The sequence below is a fragment of the Anarhichas minor genome, unplaced genomic scaffold (genome assembly GCF_050575085.1).
Source record: "Anarhichas minor isolate MPS153535 unplaced genomic scaffold, ASM5057508v1 ptg000087l, whole genome shotgun sequence".
NCBI lineage: Eukaryota > Metazoa > Chordata > Actinopteri > Perciformes > Anarhichadidae > Anarhichas > Anarhichas minor.
In genome coordinates this window covers 4237518-4256602 of record NW_027466533.1, presented here as the reverse complement: position 1 = coordinate 4256602, position 19085 = coordinate 4237518, and the positions used below count along the sequence as shown (strand labels likewise).

Here is a 19085-nt window from a genome sequence, read left to right as displayed (position 1 = left end):
GCTGTGTTATCCTAATGAGACTTCCCTCGAGCCATCAGACCATTTATGGCAGGAAATGGTGGATGCGTGCATTCTTTGTCTGACACATAAAAACACATTCATTGTTGTGTAAACCCTGCTTTGGTCTCATTGGATAGAGAGGGCCATTAATGAACGCTTCTCGGGGCAAAAGCCACAGACAGTGGAGAAGGTTTCAATTAGTGCTGGATTACAGGAACTGTAAAAGGGTACAGTTGCATCTCACGCTGCGTTGCAGGCATGAGTCAGGAACTGTATATCAGCCTTAATATTTCTTGTTCTATGTTATATCAGTACTACTCCTCTTATTTAACTTCATTTATCATTCGCTGCATTTGTTTCACTGTATTTTGTTGTTTTTTGACGTGGGACCGTTTTCTGTCTTCCTATCACTCACAGGTCCCCACCACCTCTTCCCCACGTTTCACACGCCCATCCCGATCGACATGAGACACCACGAAGGGCGATACCATTACGAGCCACACCCACTCCACGCCATGCATGGGTAAGTACCATTAGATGTCGGCAGTCCTTGTGAAATGAATAATCATGGAGACATCCACAGTGTGTCTTCCATAACAAACAGTGACCCACCGGTGGGCCGCTCGTTGCACCCATTCCAAATATCAGCTGATCCTTCTGTGTAACATTATTCAAATCCACCAAAGTATATTTCAAATTTTAGTGGAGATCCAACAGTTTCCAAACATACCAAATATGCCATCCTGACCTTTAGGGAAATGTGCACTAAATGATGAACGAGACGTCTAGAATATTTCCTTTTGATGGAATGGAGTCCTTGGTTTGAATACTTCACTTCGTGTTAATATCAGTTTTAATGAAGAGTTGAGGCAGAGTTGATTCATATGACACTGTAAGACAATGTGGAATATAATGATTTTCTAACCTTTCCAACTGTATGTTTACAGATTAATGAAACAAAATCCTGTAACCAACACAAATTAATTTCACGGCCGTCGGCCCTGTTTAATAATTCATCAATACTAAAATCAGAAGATAATCTGTCAGTAAATTGAACACATTGTACATATCATTCATACTGACCAACAAAAGAGTCATAGGATCCCCTTGTCAGTAGCAGGGAGTGTTTACAGAGGTAGATAATGTCTGTCACTTTTCATTGCTTTCTCTCTCGGAGAATTGCGCTACTACTCCCTCCTATTTGTCAGCACCCGAGCTGGAACTAAAAACTGCCCCTCTTTCTGAGCTTCATTGACAGAGCCAAGTTCAAATACACCAAAGCCAGACACGATACACAGAGCAAGAGGGAGACAAGCCACATTAGCACAATACAATAGACCGTTGACATGTCCGCTATCTCCTCTACTAAAATGTCATGTTGTGGCAATTCTAGCACTCTCTCGGACAAAAGCAGAGTTGCGATAACGTCCAGTGAAAGACAATGTTGGAAGAAGTACATGTACAAGTATGTTTCACTTAAAGCTACAGCGAGGATTTCACTTTCCGTTGATTTTGGCGGTCCCTGTGGACACAAGCGGTAGTGTTTCCGAGCAACAGTCTCTATAATTTCTAAAAATCATTCCATTTCAGAACATAAAGTCAGAGTTTATTGGTAAGCATAAATAGTCCAGTTGTGTGCTTGGATTTTAAACTTGTATCCTAACCTGACCTACAAAGAAACACCAATTTATTTTATGACTTTATTACCATAAAAGTCTGGCCTTCCTAACATTGCCAGGCCTCCTTATGCTTATCTAAGATATTCGAAATCCAGGAAGGGAACCCAGGAGTAAGATCAATGGAGGTTTTGTGAGAACTGTGCTGTTACATTTAAATTCAGCGAGATCAGGTGATACACAGTGTCGGCAGAGCTATTCATCACCTGCAAAGCGAGGAGATGGGAGGAGGGAACAGTGTGGCTGCGCACCCGGTTTTGTTTTGATTAATGTGACGGGACTCTGACAGAGTGCTCCCAGTAATTCATCAAGACCTTGATCTAGCTGTCTTTTTCACTGCGCCAAATTCACCTAATTACCGTTGTCCCGGCGAAATGGAGCAGGGTGTCGGCGCGGGGCGCTTGGTGGCAGCGTTTTGTCGGCGGCTGGTTGCTGTGTGTCAGGGTTGCACTTCCTGTCTGAGGGATCGCGCTAACTCCATATGGAGCGCTCTCCATCGCTGTTTGCATGTAACATAATGAGGGCTGCGGGTCACAGTGTCACAGCTGTCATGGTGCAGATGCTGCAGTACTCACTGCTTAGGTCCCTGCTTTGCTCCCCGGCTGACAGTGCTAAGGAACAGACCGGGTATTGACGTGACTCAGAAGGCCAATGCTCGCACCCCATGTGTACAGCAGCTTTGAGTGCAACATGTCATTTCCTGACTATCTCTTAGCTTTCTCATCAACATTTGCTGTGTAAAAATGTAGCATTGCACTCCTGTAACATAGCCTGAGTCACTTTTTCAAAGAAAATGATCAAAATGCAGCAGAACCAGAAATATTGTCTTTTTTAGATCATGCAATATCCCTCCGTCATGAGGCTGTTGGTATGTTTTAATTGAGGTGTATGCCTCTATTCAAAAAGATTCGACACACGGGTGGTTGGACAAATGTATTACTGAAGGTTACAGTGTCCGTATATAAAACACCATCATGGGCCATCTTTCTGTGTTTCATACAGGATTTAAAAGTAGCCTTTGAGCTGTGGTCCCACTGCCTTTCACAGAAGTAGCAGCCATTAGAGGGAAAAAACATGCAATGTCCCTGGAACATGTTAGGAAGAGCCTCTCATGGGATGACAGTAGAACATGAACTTACAGTAGAGACAGCTCTTGTGTGCTGTTTACTGCATATTTTGTAGTCGGGCATCTTCTGTACAAACCCACAAGCCAGGAAAGCCAGCCACCGTGCCAGTATGTTTGACCGGGTAATTAGCCATCCGAAATCCGGCCTTCCCTTCCCGGAACCGCAACGACAACGCAACGGATGAGAAAAACAGATCCCCCGCTCATTCCACAGCCCGTATTTATGCTTTTTGGGAAGCAGTCGGGGGACAAATTGCAGCACTGCAAAAGTTGAAATATTCCCAAGGTTCTAGTGTGGCAGGGCTGCGGCCTGTACCGCACCGCCCCTGTACACAAACAGATGTGGTCCAACTTGCCAGGCAATCAGCCTGCTGAAGGCCCACAGCGCGGAATGTTTTGATTAAATACAGTTTACAGATCAGCCGTTCGGGCCTGTGTTGTTTTTTCCCTTCTTTGTTTTGGTTTGGTTAACATGGAGGGTAGGGAGATGAGCAAGTAAAGGGAGGGAGACAGATTTTTCGAGCCTGGGTGTCAGTGGTTGTGACAGACGTATGGTTATGTTACGTTGTTGCTTGTTGGCTCCAGCACCGGCTCATCGTCACGGCTGTTTGAATTCGGATGCTCCCCTGAGTTACAGCCAGGAATGTGCTGCTGGAAAGACAAGGGACCCGTCAATCACAAGGCTGGGAAGCTGCAAATCAATAGCCTGAAATTTCCACGGCTTATCACACGGTCTCACCGTCAATTTTTCGCACTCAATAAAGACTAAATGGTATGTGACAGCAACGGGGCCGAATAATGGATAATTACCGCTCTGTATTATCCCATCGTCTGACATAGTTCTACTGGGCCCCTCCTTTGTGCACAGTCCTCTCTTCTTAGGAAATACAGTATCAAGTTGTGTCCAAATCCTCAGCATCCTGATCAGGGCCCCAAAAACAACTAAGGCAGGATCTTAGCATGTCCCCCGTGGGCCAGCGTGGTGATTTATCTTGATCGCCTTGGCTGCCCAGAAGTACAGAAGGGAGTGTGTCACATCATAATTCATCCCACCCCGAGCCAGTAGGGAAAATGCCAGAGAGGCAAATTCTAACTTATTAGTCAGCCAGGAGGGCAGGCGGGCAGACAGAAAGGGAACTTGAAGTTGAAAGTGTGGCTTTAACACCTCACCTTGAAAACAGGTTGCATGGGCAGCATCTCGTGGCAGTGAAGATGGATGATTTTCAAAGGCATCACTTGCAGAACAACCCTGTCTCCGACAAAATGACGTTCCCACACAAGTAAACTGCACTCTCAAGTACGTTTTGAGGGAAAGTATTTTCTTCCGGACCGAACAGTCAGTTTTAAAGTTGTGGTAAACTGGGGGAATAGAACAGATTACATTTCAAAACTACTTTGATAGGTTTAGGTAACTGACCTCCTAAGTTAGGCTGCAGAAAAGCCCATTCAGACTTTCACACTATAGTGAAACTAGATTAAATTCACCTTTGCAAAAATACCAGATATAACCACCAATAACCAGTTCATATGAAGAGTTAGTCGACCCTGTCCGAAGGCAAAAGGTATTCTGCCTGTTCCAAAAAGCCACACTTCACTTCACACGTGCACTCTGGTATGTACTTACTCGCAGGGTTACTCATGTGCTCTACAAGCTGCACCATGTCCAATTCCCTTTTTCTCACAGCAGAGTTTTAACAATGGAACAACAGAGGGCATGGAATCACAGAACACAGAGACAAATAGCAATTACCTAGTCGAAAGCATGTCATATGCTGACTCACATTGGCTCCCTATCCCTCGATCTCTCCCTGGCCCTCCTCAAGTATCATCCTTTACGAGGACGGATTCCTGCTACTTTTGTTTGGCAGCAATGAAGAATTTCGATTAGAGTGTGTTTCCACCAGGCCAGCCACCCATCGTGTTCAGGTATGGTGGAAGTTTCTTTAAATGGCAGCCACTTATTAAGAGACAGGGCTCTCCCGGGGCTCTGAGGCCCTCAAAGAGCTTCGCATTCAACCTCTGTGACTGACGCCTCTCCAAAACACACTGACTTCAAGTAACATCTTGTCAGAAAAAGGGTGGATCAACAAGGCTTCAATAATGGTACCTGCCAGACGGGACTATCATTTGCAGCCTCCTGACAGGCAACAGCAGTAAATTTGACCTTATTATCAAGCCTTCATACACACTCTTGGTCATTTGAGTGATTTACTGCAGCTGGAGTGATGTGTGTGGACACGCTGGTTTGCTATCGGGCTAAAACAAATAACTATTGTTGGCGGATGCAGGTTTGAAGTCAAGTGTTGCAAAATGGTTTAGGTAGGTGGAGCATGGAGAGGGGGCGTGTTGATTATAATGGATACGAAATGTATTTATTTTCACACTTGTGATTATATATTTACCTTTAGCAAACACATGAAACACGCTGAGGATTCTCATATCACAGTGTGGGGTGGCTCATATCATCACTGTCATTGTGTTTGAATTAGCTTCTTTGTACATGAGACTGTACTCACGTATGTAGCCACGGCTCGATGCATCAGTGCCATAGAGCTCCATATTGTTGTTAAAACGCGTCATTGAGCCACACTGTTGCACTATTTGACATGTTCCTTCATTACAATGAACACACACACACACACACAGTCCCACATACACCAAATCACTCATCAGAGCACCACATGTGGATTAAATGAAAAATGTAACTATACATTTGTGACCAGTTATTAAAGAATTACACCTTCAGTAGGAACCAATGGGCCCGAGACACAGACAGTGGAGAGAACCCAACCTGTTACCAGGTGTGCTGAATGATGAATCCCACTACATCATAAATTGGAGGGGTGAGGCAGATTGTTTATTATTAGCATAGCTAACGTCCACTAAACAATATATTAGGGCAGGTGTTGTGCCGTGTGCAAATACTGTGGCACATGGCCACGAATTGAAGAGATGCCCCCAAAAACATCACATAAGAAGAAGAACTTCAGCACAGTGGAATCGCTGTAGTATTGGCGTTAAAGGAAAATGCATTCAATATCATCCAAGAGTTTATATCGTCTTAACTGTTGATAAGTGGACAAATAGTATTAATTTAACAACCTAATCATTATATTTACCCTAAAACATATAATAATCTACATTTTACTATACCATATTCATGCAAGTTTTTTTTTTTATGTTACTTAAATTTAAAACTTGCGTAAGACAAACTATTTGTGGACTGTGAAAATAAGATTGTTAGAATGCTCTCAACAATAAAATGTTAAGAGAAGAGCGAGAATAAGAAAACCTTTGATGAATCCCAGATATCAATGCGTGCTGACCAAATAACAACATTTGTGGATACGAACAAAAACAAGAGCAACTTTGTATATGTGTCCGATATTGCTGCTCTCGCTGCATGAGGCCCAATGTTTGTTTGCTTCGTTTAGAGATGGAGGTAATTGATGAAGTGTGTTAAACAGGTTCCTGCATTACATCAGGGAGCCTTTTCTGAAATTCTATCCATTCTAGAAATATATTAGACGATATTGCATTATAGCTTTAGACGTTAGCTAAATCGTGGGAATCCCAGTGTGTGATTACTTTGATGACCCTTGAGTCACCCAGACTGATAAGAAAGAAAGCCAGCAACAGTGCCAGCTTACCCAGGTAGTCCTTCAGTGAAGCACCCAGCCACTAATCTGAGGCGGCACTGCCAAGCTCCCTGTATGCTGCATCGAGGCGGACCGAAGGAAGCATGTTTTTGTGTATGGAGCGTCTGTTTCTTCTCACTTCTCCCCTCCCGCCCAGAACAGAGGGCTCTTTATGGTTGTTTGTAGGGGAAGACTGGGCCTGACGGCAGAAAGTTGGCCCTCGGACAAGGCCGGCAGTCTGCAGGCGCTTACTGGAAATGGAGCGAGGGCCGAGGCTCTGGGTTGGTTGGCTCGGCCTGAGTCGGGGCAGGGCTGGGCCCGGGTGCAGGCTGGCATCCGCACAGAGACAGTGAATGAGAGACTGAGCAGGGTAACTCTGAAGGGAGGTTGGTGCAGGAGGGGGTTCTGCCAAGCATGCATGCTAGGTCTGAGGCCCCCCTTTCATAGCCACAGACATATAAGACATATAACTGCAACCTGAACCAGTCACACTCATTTCACCAGAATCAAATGATTTGACACCCCTGACCAATGTTTTTCAGATGTATAATAAGATATTTAAGCTTCTCCAGAAAGATGACCAGCTTTACTATTTATTGGCCTTAAGGCATGTCGGTCCATAGAGAGATACAAAACATAGATGTAACATTACTAATCTCCATATTTAATTGAAAAACATTACTGAATCATGTTTCCAGCTGAGTGATCCGGGCAAACGTTTAGATGAACCATTCCTTACACCCTTCTCTTACACATGCAGTTGTTGCTGCCAAGAGTTAAAACCACACATATAAACACTCACGTGTTCACCGCAGCCATCAGGCTGCTTTACTGTCAGATTAAACAGAATTTGTTCTTCAGCCAGCTATTCTGTTGTTTTGATGTCGTTGTATTCTTGCACGAGTGTGTCACTGTGGTCACATTTCTTACAAATGAATCGCTCCTGCTCGACTTGGTCAGTGGCTCTAAGCTGCAGACTGAGACCTCTAGTGTCAGTTCTAGATGGCGTTGCATGCATGGTGTCTTTTCAAAATAATCGTGTTCAAAGGAAACATACAGATTCTACTTGTGTCTTGACTTGTGTCAAAATAAACTTTAAATGTAGGTTTACTTAGTTTTTAGGTTTACAGAGTTTTTAGGTTTACTTTTGCAACAGAACTACTTGGTTAGGCTCCTGAAAAGATAGTGGTTTGGGTTCAAATAAGAATGTTTGTTACGTAACATCTAACCTTCCCTCCCTACCACCCTACTCTGACTTTCTCCCTCCTCATACCATGTCATTTGCTCTGAACGTCTAATAATGACTACGATTGGTTTACATTTGAGTTAGTTGAAAGCCCCCATTGTGTCTATACAGACGCCTAAGGGCGCTCTAGTGTGTCGGTATCAGACGCCGTGGGCCACTGGCCAAGCATCAGTATTCGACGAGTTGGGAACGGGATGCCCGGTTATGAGGCAGATTGAAGTGGAGTAAGTAGTGTGTGATCTTTGACACGTGATAACAGGGCCGCCATGAAATCACTCCGTTTTCTCAATACAAAGCGTGAAGTTGGGATAAACATAGGAGCAAAATGACCAAAGAATATAAATATTTTAAATAGAAATGTTTAACTGACAGTGAAGTGAAGCAGGTAAAGCACTGTAATCTACTGGCCTGTTCAACCATAGAGCAGTTTCAACCTAAAAGTCCACTTCAATTTGAATCTCTACAACAGTGTCGATTGACAATTTATTAGTTACTGTTAAACCAGCAATGTAACCAGTCATTCAGCCTGTTAGTCATCTTCCCCTCAGCTTAATAGTCATCCTCGAGGGTTGAACACTACCAAGTGTTCTTACCAAACACCGGTGGAGTGGCGGGCCTCTTATCAGAGCTGAAGCACACTCGGTTCGACATAAGTACTAATGCCCCTTCAAAGGGTTGTGCCACCGCCAGCGCCAGCCGACATTTTTATCTACAGTTCAGCCCCTCGGCGCTGTTGAGAACTATAACACCCACTTGTCTATGTTTCTGAAAGCAGAGCCGCCAAGTACCTGTCAGAGATGACAAATTTACTGTACAGCCTGTTGTGACCGACAGGCTGTCGGACAACTTCTGACTTTTCTTGCTAAAGGTGGCTATTGGCAGCTCCTTCAGGTTTTGAGCATCCAGTTGCACTCTCTTATCAGACACTATGTATTAGCTGATGTAAGAGACCCTGTAGGTTTGCCCACCCAAACAGATAAAGAATACGCTTCCTGGGAGCCTTGCAGTGGAAAGCCCTTGGTCTCGACTTGTCTGTAGCTCTAGGGCTTAATAGGAGAAGGCGAACAAGAGGGGATTATTATGTATTAGCTGTGGGACTGGGAAGGGGAAAGGGTGTAAGTGGATTGAGACTGCAGACACTTTGGTGGAATAACAGAAGTTAAGGCCTGTCTGTGAACATACCAATGAAGATCACTCACAATGATAACGGAGCACAATACAAGTAATCACATTAGAACAAGGTCTTTCCCCCCTCCATCTCCCACTATGTGCTTTTTGTCTTCCTATTGACCTAAGACCCTCCTGCTCTATCCCTTCCTGCCTCCACACCTTCTTTCTTTGAATCATTTGTTTAGATTGGTCTAATTTTGAATTCCTCTTTGTAGACCTCCAGGACTGACGGGCAGTCCAGTCATCTCAGACATTTCCCTGATCCGTCTATCTCCCCACGGGTTGCCTGGGATGGTTGAGTCACCATTCTGCCCTCCACATCCTTACGTTAGCCCCCACATGGAGCACTACCTTCGCTCGGTACACGGCAGCCCCACCCTCTCCATGATCTCAGCGGCCCGAGGACTGAGCCCTGCTGAAGGTAAGATTCACCCCATGTACCACCAAGATGTAGACTATGATATCGATCTGATATCTACAATTAGATGTTGCTATTACCACAGGAAAATAAGAACCATCACACTGCTGTATAACGACCTCGACCACTATAACACAAAAAACTGCCTGAACAGTAGTATCACTCATGAGGAACACAAGGTGGCACAGGGCTTGAGATAAACTCCTCATCTCTGGGTTTAAAGACAATTGTTTTGAAGCTGCTTCCATGTGTTTTTAACTCTTTGTATTTTTGCTCTTCGCTCTACTTTTCTATTTGTACACCTACTATGGATGGCTTCACAAACTGTAGCTGTCAATCAAATTCCTCTTCTTATTTTCTTACTGGTGGTTAAAGTTGCTAAACTGTTTTTCGCCATCCTACTGGGCTGCGTTGTCTGGTGAATTTGGAGAATCGTTTCCTTTTATGTTACTTGTTGCACATTTTCTGCTGTAGATTGTACACATAAAGGTATTACACACACTTATGGACTAAGTCAATTTACTTACCAATGGCAAGCGCTGGAACAGAGTGTGAGAAACACATACTAATACTCACACGCAGTCATTCACTCGTATAAATGGCTAATGTGTGAATAACTTGCAATGTCCAGGCACACATGTTCCATCCATAAACACTCTCATACCTGTTAGGTTGCAATCAGCATCATGCAAGGTGGAAACACTCTGCCTCAGTGTTCTTATGATGTATGCAATGTACACAGTGTGAAGAATAAACTGCAAGTGATGTGGAAAATCATTGACCAGTTAACATTAAATAGGTGGGATTAGAGTTGAGCAGGTTCACAATTTATGTATCCTGTTCACTGTAAACCAACTGTGTCTGCTTTGATGCAGCTCACTGCATGCACGCTTTAGTTTACACAGTTGATTATGTAACCAACGTGATAATTAGTCTTGCACCCTATACATTCCCCGATAGAAGGTAGTGAGGCACACGCTTGTTATGGTGTTTTGGCAAGTGTGTGCATGCTGGTGATTTGCGGGTGTATCAGGGATATGCTTTTCGGTATGTGCAACTTCCCTGCTTGTCTGTATATATGTCTGGACAGGAGAAAACATGGAAATTAGCACAGTAAAAAAACATGTGTCACCCCTGCACTATTGAGTTGACACGATGACAGACCTGTCCCAGCTACCCTCAAACAACAGGTCGGAGAAGTGAGGAGCCACAGGCCCGCACCCAGCAACAATTAATCACCAGGCACACGCTGCTGGCGAGTAATGCCTCGCCGCTTTTCAAGAGAAGCAATGCGGAAGAGATGCTGTCCCTGATAAAGTGGCAGGGAGGTATGGCTCCAGATGGAGGGCACTCTACAGCTCTACATAAAGTCTGTGGAACCACGGAGCTTAGTGGAGCACGTGTGAATCCTCTGATAGGGATACCTGGGTGTCAGGCATGTGTTAAGGTATACTCAGAAGTGGAAAGAGTATTCGAATATTGTACTCAAGTAAAAGTAAAAGGAATGTGCTTGAATGAAAATAAAAAGTAGGTCAGTTAAAATGTGCTCTGAGTAAACGGTAATAAATAAAAACAGCTATGGACACCGCGGCGGGTGCAACAGGTCCTATTTAGTGTCATACAATAAATGACACTTCTTACAGAATCAACAGCAGATAAAAACATAGGCAACAACAGGGAGCTGTCTAATATTACACCATAAACTCTGCAGCAGCCACAAACACACACATTACAGCAAAGGAGAGCCAGCACAGCTTCTCTGTCCCACTATAACCAGTCCACTCAGTCTCTCTGTCCCACTATAACCAGTCCACTCAGCCTCTCTGTCCCACTATAACCAGTCCACTCAGTCTCTCTGTCCCACTATAACCAGTCCTCTCAGTCTCTCTGTCCCACTATAACCAGTCCTTTCAGTCTCCCTGTCCCACTATAACCAGTCCACTCAGTCTCTCTGTCCCACTATAACCAGTCCACTCAGCCTCTCTGTCCCACTATAACCAGTCCACTCAGCCTCTCTGTCCCACTATAACCAGTCCACTCAGTCTCTCTGTCCCACTATAACCAGTCCTCTCAGTCTCTCTGTCCCACTATAACCAGTCCACTCAGCCTCTCTGTCCCACTATAACCAGTCCACTCAGCCTATCTGTCCCACTATAACCAGTCCACTCAGTCTCTCTGTCCCACTATAACCACTCCACTCAGTCTCTCTGTCCCACTATAACCAGTCCATTCAGTCTCTCTGTCCCACTATAACCAGTCCACTCAGCCTCTCTGTCCCACTATAACCAGTCCACTCAGTCTCTCTGTCCCACTATAACCAGTCCACTCAGCCTCTCTGTCCCACTATAACCAGTCCACACAGTCTCTCTGTCCCACTATAACCAGTCCTCTCAGTCTCTCTGTCCCACTATAACCAGTCCTTTCAGTCTCTCTGTCCCACTATAACCAGTCCACTCAGTCTCTCTGTCCCACTATAACCAGTCCACTCAGTCTCTCTGTCCCACTATAACCAGTCCACTCAGCCTCTCTGTCCCACTATAACCAGTCCACTCAGCCTCTCTGTCCCACTATAACCAGTCCACTCAGTCTCTCTGTCCCACTATAACCAGTCCTCTCAGTCTCTCTGTCCCACTATAACCAGTCCACTCAGCCTCTCTGTCCCACTATAACCAGTCCACTCAGCCTATCTGTCCCACTATAACCAGTCCACTCAGTCTCTCTGTCCCACTATAACCAGTCCACTCAGTCTCTCTGTCCCACTATAACCAGTCCATTCAGTCTCTCTGTCCCACTATAACCAGTCCACTCAGCCTCTCTGTCCCACTATAACCAGTCCACTCAGTCTCTCTGTCCCACTATAACCAGTCCACTCAGCCTCTCTGTCCCACTATAACCAGTCCACACAGTCTCTCTGTCCCACTATAACCAGTCCTCTCAGTCTCTCTGTCCCACTATAACCAGTCCTCTCAGTCTCTCTGTCCCACTATAACCAGTCCTTTCAGTCTCCCTGTCCCACTATAACCAGTCCACTCAGTCTCTCTGTCCCACTATAACCAGTCCACTCAGCCTCTCTGTCCCACTATAACCAGTCCACTCAGCCTCTCTGTCCCACTATAACCAGTCCACTCAGTCTCTCTGTCCCACTATAACCAGTCCTCTCAGTCTCTCTGTCCCACTATAACCAGTCCACTCAGCCTCTCTGTCCCACTATAACCAGTCCACTCAGCCTATCTGTCCCACTATAACCAGTCCACTCAGTCTCTCTGTCCCACTATAACCAGTCCACTCAGCCTCTCTGTCCCACTATAACCAGTCCACTCAGCCTCTCTGTCCCACTATAACCAGTCCACTCAGTCTCTCTGTCCCACTATAACCAGTCCACTCAGCCTCTCTGTCCCACTATAACCAGTCCACACAGTCTCTCTGTCCCACTATAACCAGTCCTCTCAGTCTCTCTGTCCCACTATAACCAGTCCTCTCAGTCTCTCTGTCCCACTATAACCAGTCCTTTCAGTCTCCCTGTCCCACTATAACCAGTCCACTCAGTCTCTCTGTCCCACTATAACCAGTCCACTCAGCCTCTCTGTCCCACTATAACCAGTCCACTCAGCCTCTCTGTCCCACTATAACCAGTCCACTCAGTCTCTCTGTCCCACTATAACCAGTCCTCTCAGTCTCTCTGTCCCACTATAACCAGTCCACTCAGCCTCTCTGTCCCACTATAACCAGTCCACTCAGCCTATCTGTCCCACTATAACCAGTCCACTCAGTCTCTCTGTCCCACTATAACCACTCCACTCAGTCTCTCTGTCCCACTATAACCAGTCCATTCAGTCTCTCTGTCCCACTATAACCAGTCCACTCAGCCTCTCTGTCCCACTATAACCAGTCCACTCAGTCTCTCTGTCCCACTATAACCAGTCCACTCAGCCTCTCTGTCCCACTATAACCAGTCCACACAGTCTCTCTGTCCCACTATAACCAGTCCTCTCAGTCTCTCTGTCCCACTATAACCAGTCCTTTCAGTCTCTCTGTCCCACTATAACCAGTCCACTCAGTCTCTCTGTCCCACTATAACCAGTCCACTCAGTCTCTCTGTCCCACTATAACCAGTCCTCTCAGTCTCTCTGTCCCACTATAACCAGTCCTTTCAGTCTCTCTGTCCCACTATAACCAGTCCACTCAGTCTCTCTGTCCCACTATAACCAGTCCACTCAGTCTCTCTGTCCCACTATAACCAGTCCACTCAGTCTCTCTGTCCCACTATAACCAGTCCTCTCAGTCTCTCTGTCCCACTATAACCAGTCCACTCAGCCTCTCTGTCCCACTATAACCAGTCCACTCAGCCTATCTGTCCCACTATAACCAGTCCACTCAGTCTCTCTGTCCCACTATAACCACTCCACTCAGTCTCTCTGTCCCACTATAACCAGTCCATTCAGTCTCTCTGTCCCACTATAACCAGTCCACTCAGCCTCTCTGTCCCACTATAACCAGTCCACTCAGTCTCTCTGTCCCACTATAACCAGTCCACTCAGCCTCTCTGTCCCACTATAACCAGTCCACACAGTCTCTCTGTCCCACTATAACCAGTCCTCTCAGTCTCTCTGTCCCACTATAACCAGTCCTTTCAGTCTCTCTGTCCCACTATAACCAGTCCCCTCAGTCTCTCTGTCCCACTATAACCAGTCCACTCAGTCTCTCTGTCCCACTATAACCAGTCCACTCAGCCTCTCTGTCCCACTATAACCAGTCCACTCAGCCTCTCTGTCCCACTATAACCAGTCCACTCAGTCTCTCTGTCCCACTATAACCAGTCCTCTCAGTCTCTCTGTCCCACTATAACCAGTCCACTCAGCCTCTCTGTCCCACTATAACCAGTCCACTCAGCCTATCTGTCCCACTATAACCAGTCCACTCAGTCTCTCTGTCCCACTATAACCAGTCCACTCAGTCTCTCTGTCCCACTATAACCAGTCCATTCAGTCTCTCTGTCCCACTATAACCAGTCCACTCAGCCTCTCTGTCCCACTATAACCAGTCCACTCAGTCTCTCTGTCCCACTATAACCAGTCCACTCATCCTCTCTGTCCCACTATAACCAGTCCACACAGTCTCTCTGTCCCACTATAACCAGTCCTCTCAGTCTCTCTGTCCCACTATAACCAGTCCTTTCAGTCTCCCTGTCCCACTATAACCAGTCCACTCAGTCTCTCTGTCCCACTATAACCAGTCCACTCAGCCTCTCTGTCCCACTATAACCAGTCCACTCAGCCTCTCTGTCCCACTATAACCAGTCCACTCAGTCTCTCTGTCCCACTATAACCAGTCCTCTCAGTCTCTCTGTCCCACTATAACCAGTCCACTCAGCCTCTCTGTCCCACTATAACCAGTCCACTCAGCCTATCTGTCCCACTATAACCAGTCCACTCAGTCTCTCTGTCCCACTATAACCACTCCACTCAGTCTCTCTGTCCCACTATAACCAGTCCATTCAGTCTCTCTGTCCCACTATAACCAGTCCACTCAGCCTCTCTGTCCCACTATAACCAGTCCACTCAGCCTCTCTGTCCCACTATACCCAGTCCACTCAGCCTCTCTGTCCCACTATAACCAGTCCTTTCAGTCTCTCTGTCCCACTATAACCAGTCCACTCAGTCTCTCTGTCCCACTATAACCAGTCCACTGAGCCTCTCTGTCCCACTATAACCAGTCCACTCAGCCTCTCTGTCCCACTATAACCAGTCCACTCAGTCTCTCTGTCCCACTATAACCAGTCCTTTCAGTCTCTCTATCCCACTATAACCAGTCCTTTCAGTCTCTCTGTCCCACTATAACCAGTCCACTCAGTCTCTCTGTCCCACTATAACCAGTCCACTCAGCCTCTCTGTCCCACTATAACCAGTCCACTCAGTCTCTCTGTCCCACTATAACAAGTCCACTCAGTCTCTCTGTCCAACTATAACCAGTCCTTTCAGTCTCTCTGTCCCACTATAACCAGTCCACTCAATCTCTCTGTCCCACTATAACCAGTCCACTCAGCCTCTCTGTCCCACTATAACCAGTCCACTCAGTCTCTCTGTCCCACTATAACAAGTCCACTCAGTCTCTCTGTCCCACTATAACCAGTCCACTCATTCTCTCTGTCCCACTATAACCAGTCCACTCAGCCTCTCTGTCCCACTATAACCAGTCCTTTCAGTCTCTCTGTCCCACTATAACCAGTCCACTCAGTCTCTCTGTCCCACTATAACCAGTCCTTTCAGTCTCTCTGTCCCACTATAACCAGTCCTTTCAGTCTCTCTGTCCCACTATAACCAGTCCACTCAGCCTCTCTGTCCCACTATAACCAGTCCACTCAGTCTCTCTGTCCCACTATAACCAGTCCTCTCAGTCTCTCTGTCCCACTATAACCAGTCCACTCAGCCTCTCTGTCCCACTATAACCAGTCCACTCAGCCTATCTGTCCCACTATAACCAGTCCACTCAGTCTCTCTGTCCCACTATAACCACTCCACTCAGTCTCTCTGTCCCACTATAACCAGTCCATTCAGTCTCTCTGTCCCACTATAACCAGTCCACTCAGCCTCTCTGTCCCACTATAACCAGTCCACTCAGTCTCTCTGTCCCACTATAACCAGTCCACTCAGCCTCTCTGTCCCACTATAACCAGTCCACACAGTCTCTCTGTCCCACTATAACCAGTCCTCTCAGTCTCTCTGTCCCACTATAACCAGTCCTTTCAGTCTCTCTGTCCCACTATAACCAGTCCACTCAGTCTCTCTGTCCCACTATAACCAGTCCACTCAGTCTCTCTGTCCCACTATAACCAGTCCTCTCAGTCTCTCTGTCCCACTATAACCAGTCCTTTCAGTCTCTCTGTCCCACTATAACCAGTCCACTCAGTCTCTCTGTCCCACTATAACCAGTCCACTCAGTCTCTCTGTCCCACTATAACCAGTCCACTCAGTCTCTCTGTCCCACTATAACCAGTCCTCTCAGTCTCTCTGTCCCACTATAACCAGTCCACTCAGCCTCTCTGTCCCACTATAACCAGTCCACTCAGCCTATCTGTCCCACTATAACCAGTCCACTCAGTCTCTCTGTCCCACTATAACCACTCCACTCAGTCTCTCTGTCCCACTATAACCAGTCCATTCAGTCTCTCTGTCCCACTATAACCAGTCCACTCAGCCTCTCTGTCCCACTATAACCAGTCCACTCAGTCTCTCTGTCCCACTATAACCAGTCCACTCAGCCTCTCTGTCCCACTATAACCAGTCCACACAGTCTCTCTGTCCCACTATAACCAGTCCTCTCAGTCTCTCTGTCCCACTATAACCAGTCCTTTCAGTCTCTCTGTCCCACTATAACCAGTCCCCTCAGTCTCTCTGTCCCACTATAACCAGTCCACTCAGTCTCTCTGTCCCACTATAACCAGTCCACTCAGCCTCTCTGTCCCACTATAACCAGTCCACTCAGCCTCTCTGTCCCACTATAACCAGTCCACTCAGTCTCTCTGTCCCACTATAACCAGTCCTCTCAGTCTCTCTGTCCCACTATAACCAGTCCACTCAGCCTCTCTGTCCCACTATAACCAGTCCACTCAGCCTATCTGTCCCACTATAACCAGTCCACTCAGTCTCTCTGTCCCACTATAACCAGTCCACTCAGTCTCTCTGTCCCACTATAACCAGTCCATTCAGTCTCTCTGTCCCACTATAACCAGTCCACTCAGCCTCTCTGTCCCACTATAACCAGTCCACTCAGTCTCTCTGTCCCACTATAACCAGTCCACTCAGCCTCTCTGTCCCACTATAACCAGTCCACACAGTCTCTCTGTCCCACTATAACCAGTCCTCTCAGTCTCTCTGTCCCACTATAACCAGTCCTTTCAGTCTCCCTGTCCCACTATAACCAGTCCACTCAGTCTCTCTGTCCCACTATAACCAGTCCACTCAGCCTCTCTGTCCCACTATAACCAGTCCACTCAGCCTCTCTGTCCCACTATAACCAGTCCACTCAGTCTCTCTGTCCCACTATAACAGTCCTCTCAGTCTCTCTGTCCCACTATAACCAGTCCACTCAGCCTCTCTGTCCCACTATAACCAGTCCACTCAGCCTATCTGTCCCACTATAACCAGTCCACTCAGTCTCTCTGTCCCACTATAACCACTCCACTCAGTCTCTCTGTCCCACTATAACCAGTCCATTCAGTCTCTCTGTCCCACTATAACCAGTCCACTCAGCCTCTCTGTCCCACTATAACCAGTCCACTCAGCCTCTCTGTCCCACTATACCCAGTCCACTCAGCCTCTCTGTCCCACTATAACCAGTCCTTTCAGTCTCTCTGTCCCACTATAACCAGTCCACTCAGTCTCTCTGTCCCACTATAACCAGTCCACTGAGCCTCTCTGTCCCACTATAACCAGTCCACTCAGCCTCTCTGTCCCACTATAACCAGTCCACTCAGTCTCTCTGTCCCACTATAACCAGTCCTTTCAGTCTCTCTATCCCACTATAACCAGTCCTTTCAGTCTCTCTGTCCCACTATAACCAGTCCACTCAGTCTCTCTGTCCCACTATAACCAGTCCACTCAGCCTCTCTGTCCCACTATAACCAGTCCACTCAGTCTCTCTGTCCCACTATAACAAGTCCACTCAGTCTCTCTGTCCAACTATAACCAGTCCTTTCAGTCTCTCTGTCCCACTATAACCAGTCCACTCAATCTCTCTGTCCCACTATAACCAGTCCACTCAGCCTCTCTGTCCCACTATAACCAGTCCACTCAGTCTCTCTGTCCCACTATAACAAGTCCACTCAGTCTCTCTGTCCCACTATAACCAGTCCACTCATTCTCTCTGTCCCACTATAACCAGTCCACTCAGCCTCTCTGTCCCACTATAACCAGTCCTTTCAGTCTCTCTGTCCCACTATAACCAGTCCACTCAGTCTCTCTGTCCCACTATAACCAGTCCTTTCAGTCTCTCTGTCCCACTATAACCAGTCCTTTCAGTCTCTCTGTCCCACTATAACCAGTCCACTCAGTCTCTCTGTCCCACTATAACCAGTCCACTCAGCTTCTCTGTCCCACTATAACCAGTCCTTTCAGTATCTCTGTCCCACTATAACCAGTCCTTTCAGCCTCTCTGTCCCACTATAACCAGTCCTTTCAGTCTCTCTGTCCCACTATAACCAGTCCTTTCAGTCTCTCTGTCCCACTATAACCAGTCCACTCAGTCTCTCTGTCCCACTATAACCAGTCCACTCAGCTTCTCTGTCCCACTATAACCAGTCCTTTCAGTATCTCTGTCCCACTATAACCAGTCATTTCAGTCTCTCTGTCCCACTATAACCAGTCCTTTCAGCCTCTCTGTCCCACTATAACCAGTCCTTTCAGTCTCTCTGTCCCACTATAACAAGTCCACTCAGTCTCTCTGTCCCACTTTAACCAGTCCACTCAGTCTCTCTGTCCCACTATAACCAGTCCACTCAGTCTCTCTGTCCCACTATAACAAGTCCACTCAGCCTGTCTGTCCCACTATAACCAGTCCACTCAGTCTCTCTGTCCCACTATAACCAGTCCACTCAGCTTCTCTGTCCCACTATAACCAGTCCTTTCAGTATCTCTGTCTCACTATAACCAGTCCACTCAGCCTCTCTGTCCCACTATAACCAGTCCTTTCAGTCTCTCTGTCCCACTATAACCAGTCCACTCAGTCTCTCTGTCCCACTATAACCAGTCCTTTCAGTCTCTCTGTCCCACTATAACCAGTCCTTTCAGTCTCTCTGTCCCACTATAACCAGTCC

The 19085-nt window shown here is 46.7% G+C and overlaps 1 protein-coding gene across 1 annotated transcript in view; it reads left to right on the top strand.

Moving 5' to 3' along the window:
- The window catches only part of gli2a (GLI family zinc finger 2a), an 89672-nt gene that overhangs the window by 31005 nt on the left and 39582 nt on the right, over nt 1–19085 (top strand). The window contains exons 2-3 of the mRNA XM_076081898.1: nt 418–523; nt 9072–9277. Coding sequence (XP_075938013.1) covers nt 418–523; nt 9072–9277 — 312 coding nt within the window. The remainder of the gene's footprint in view (nt 1–417; nt 524–9071; nt 9278–19085) is intronic.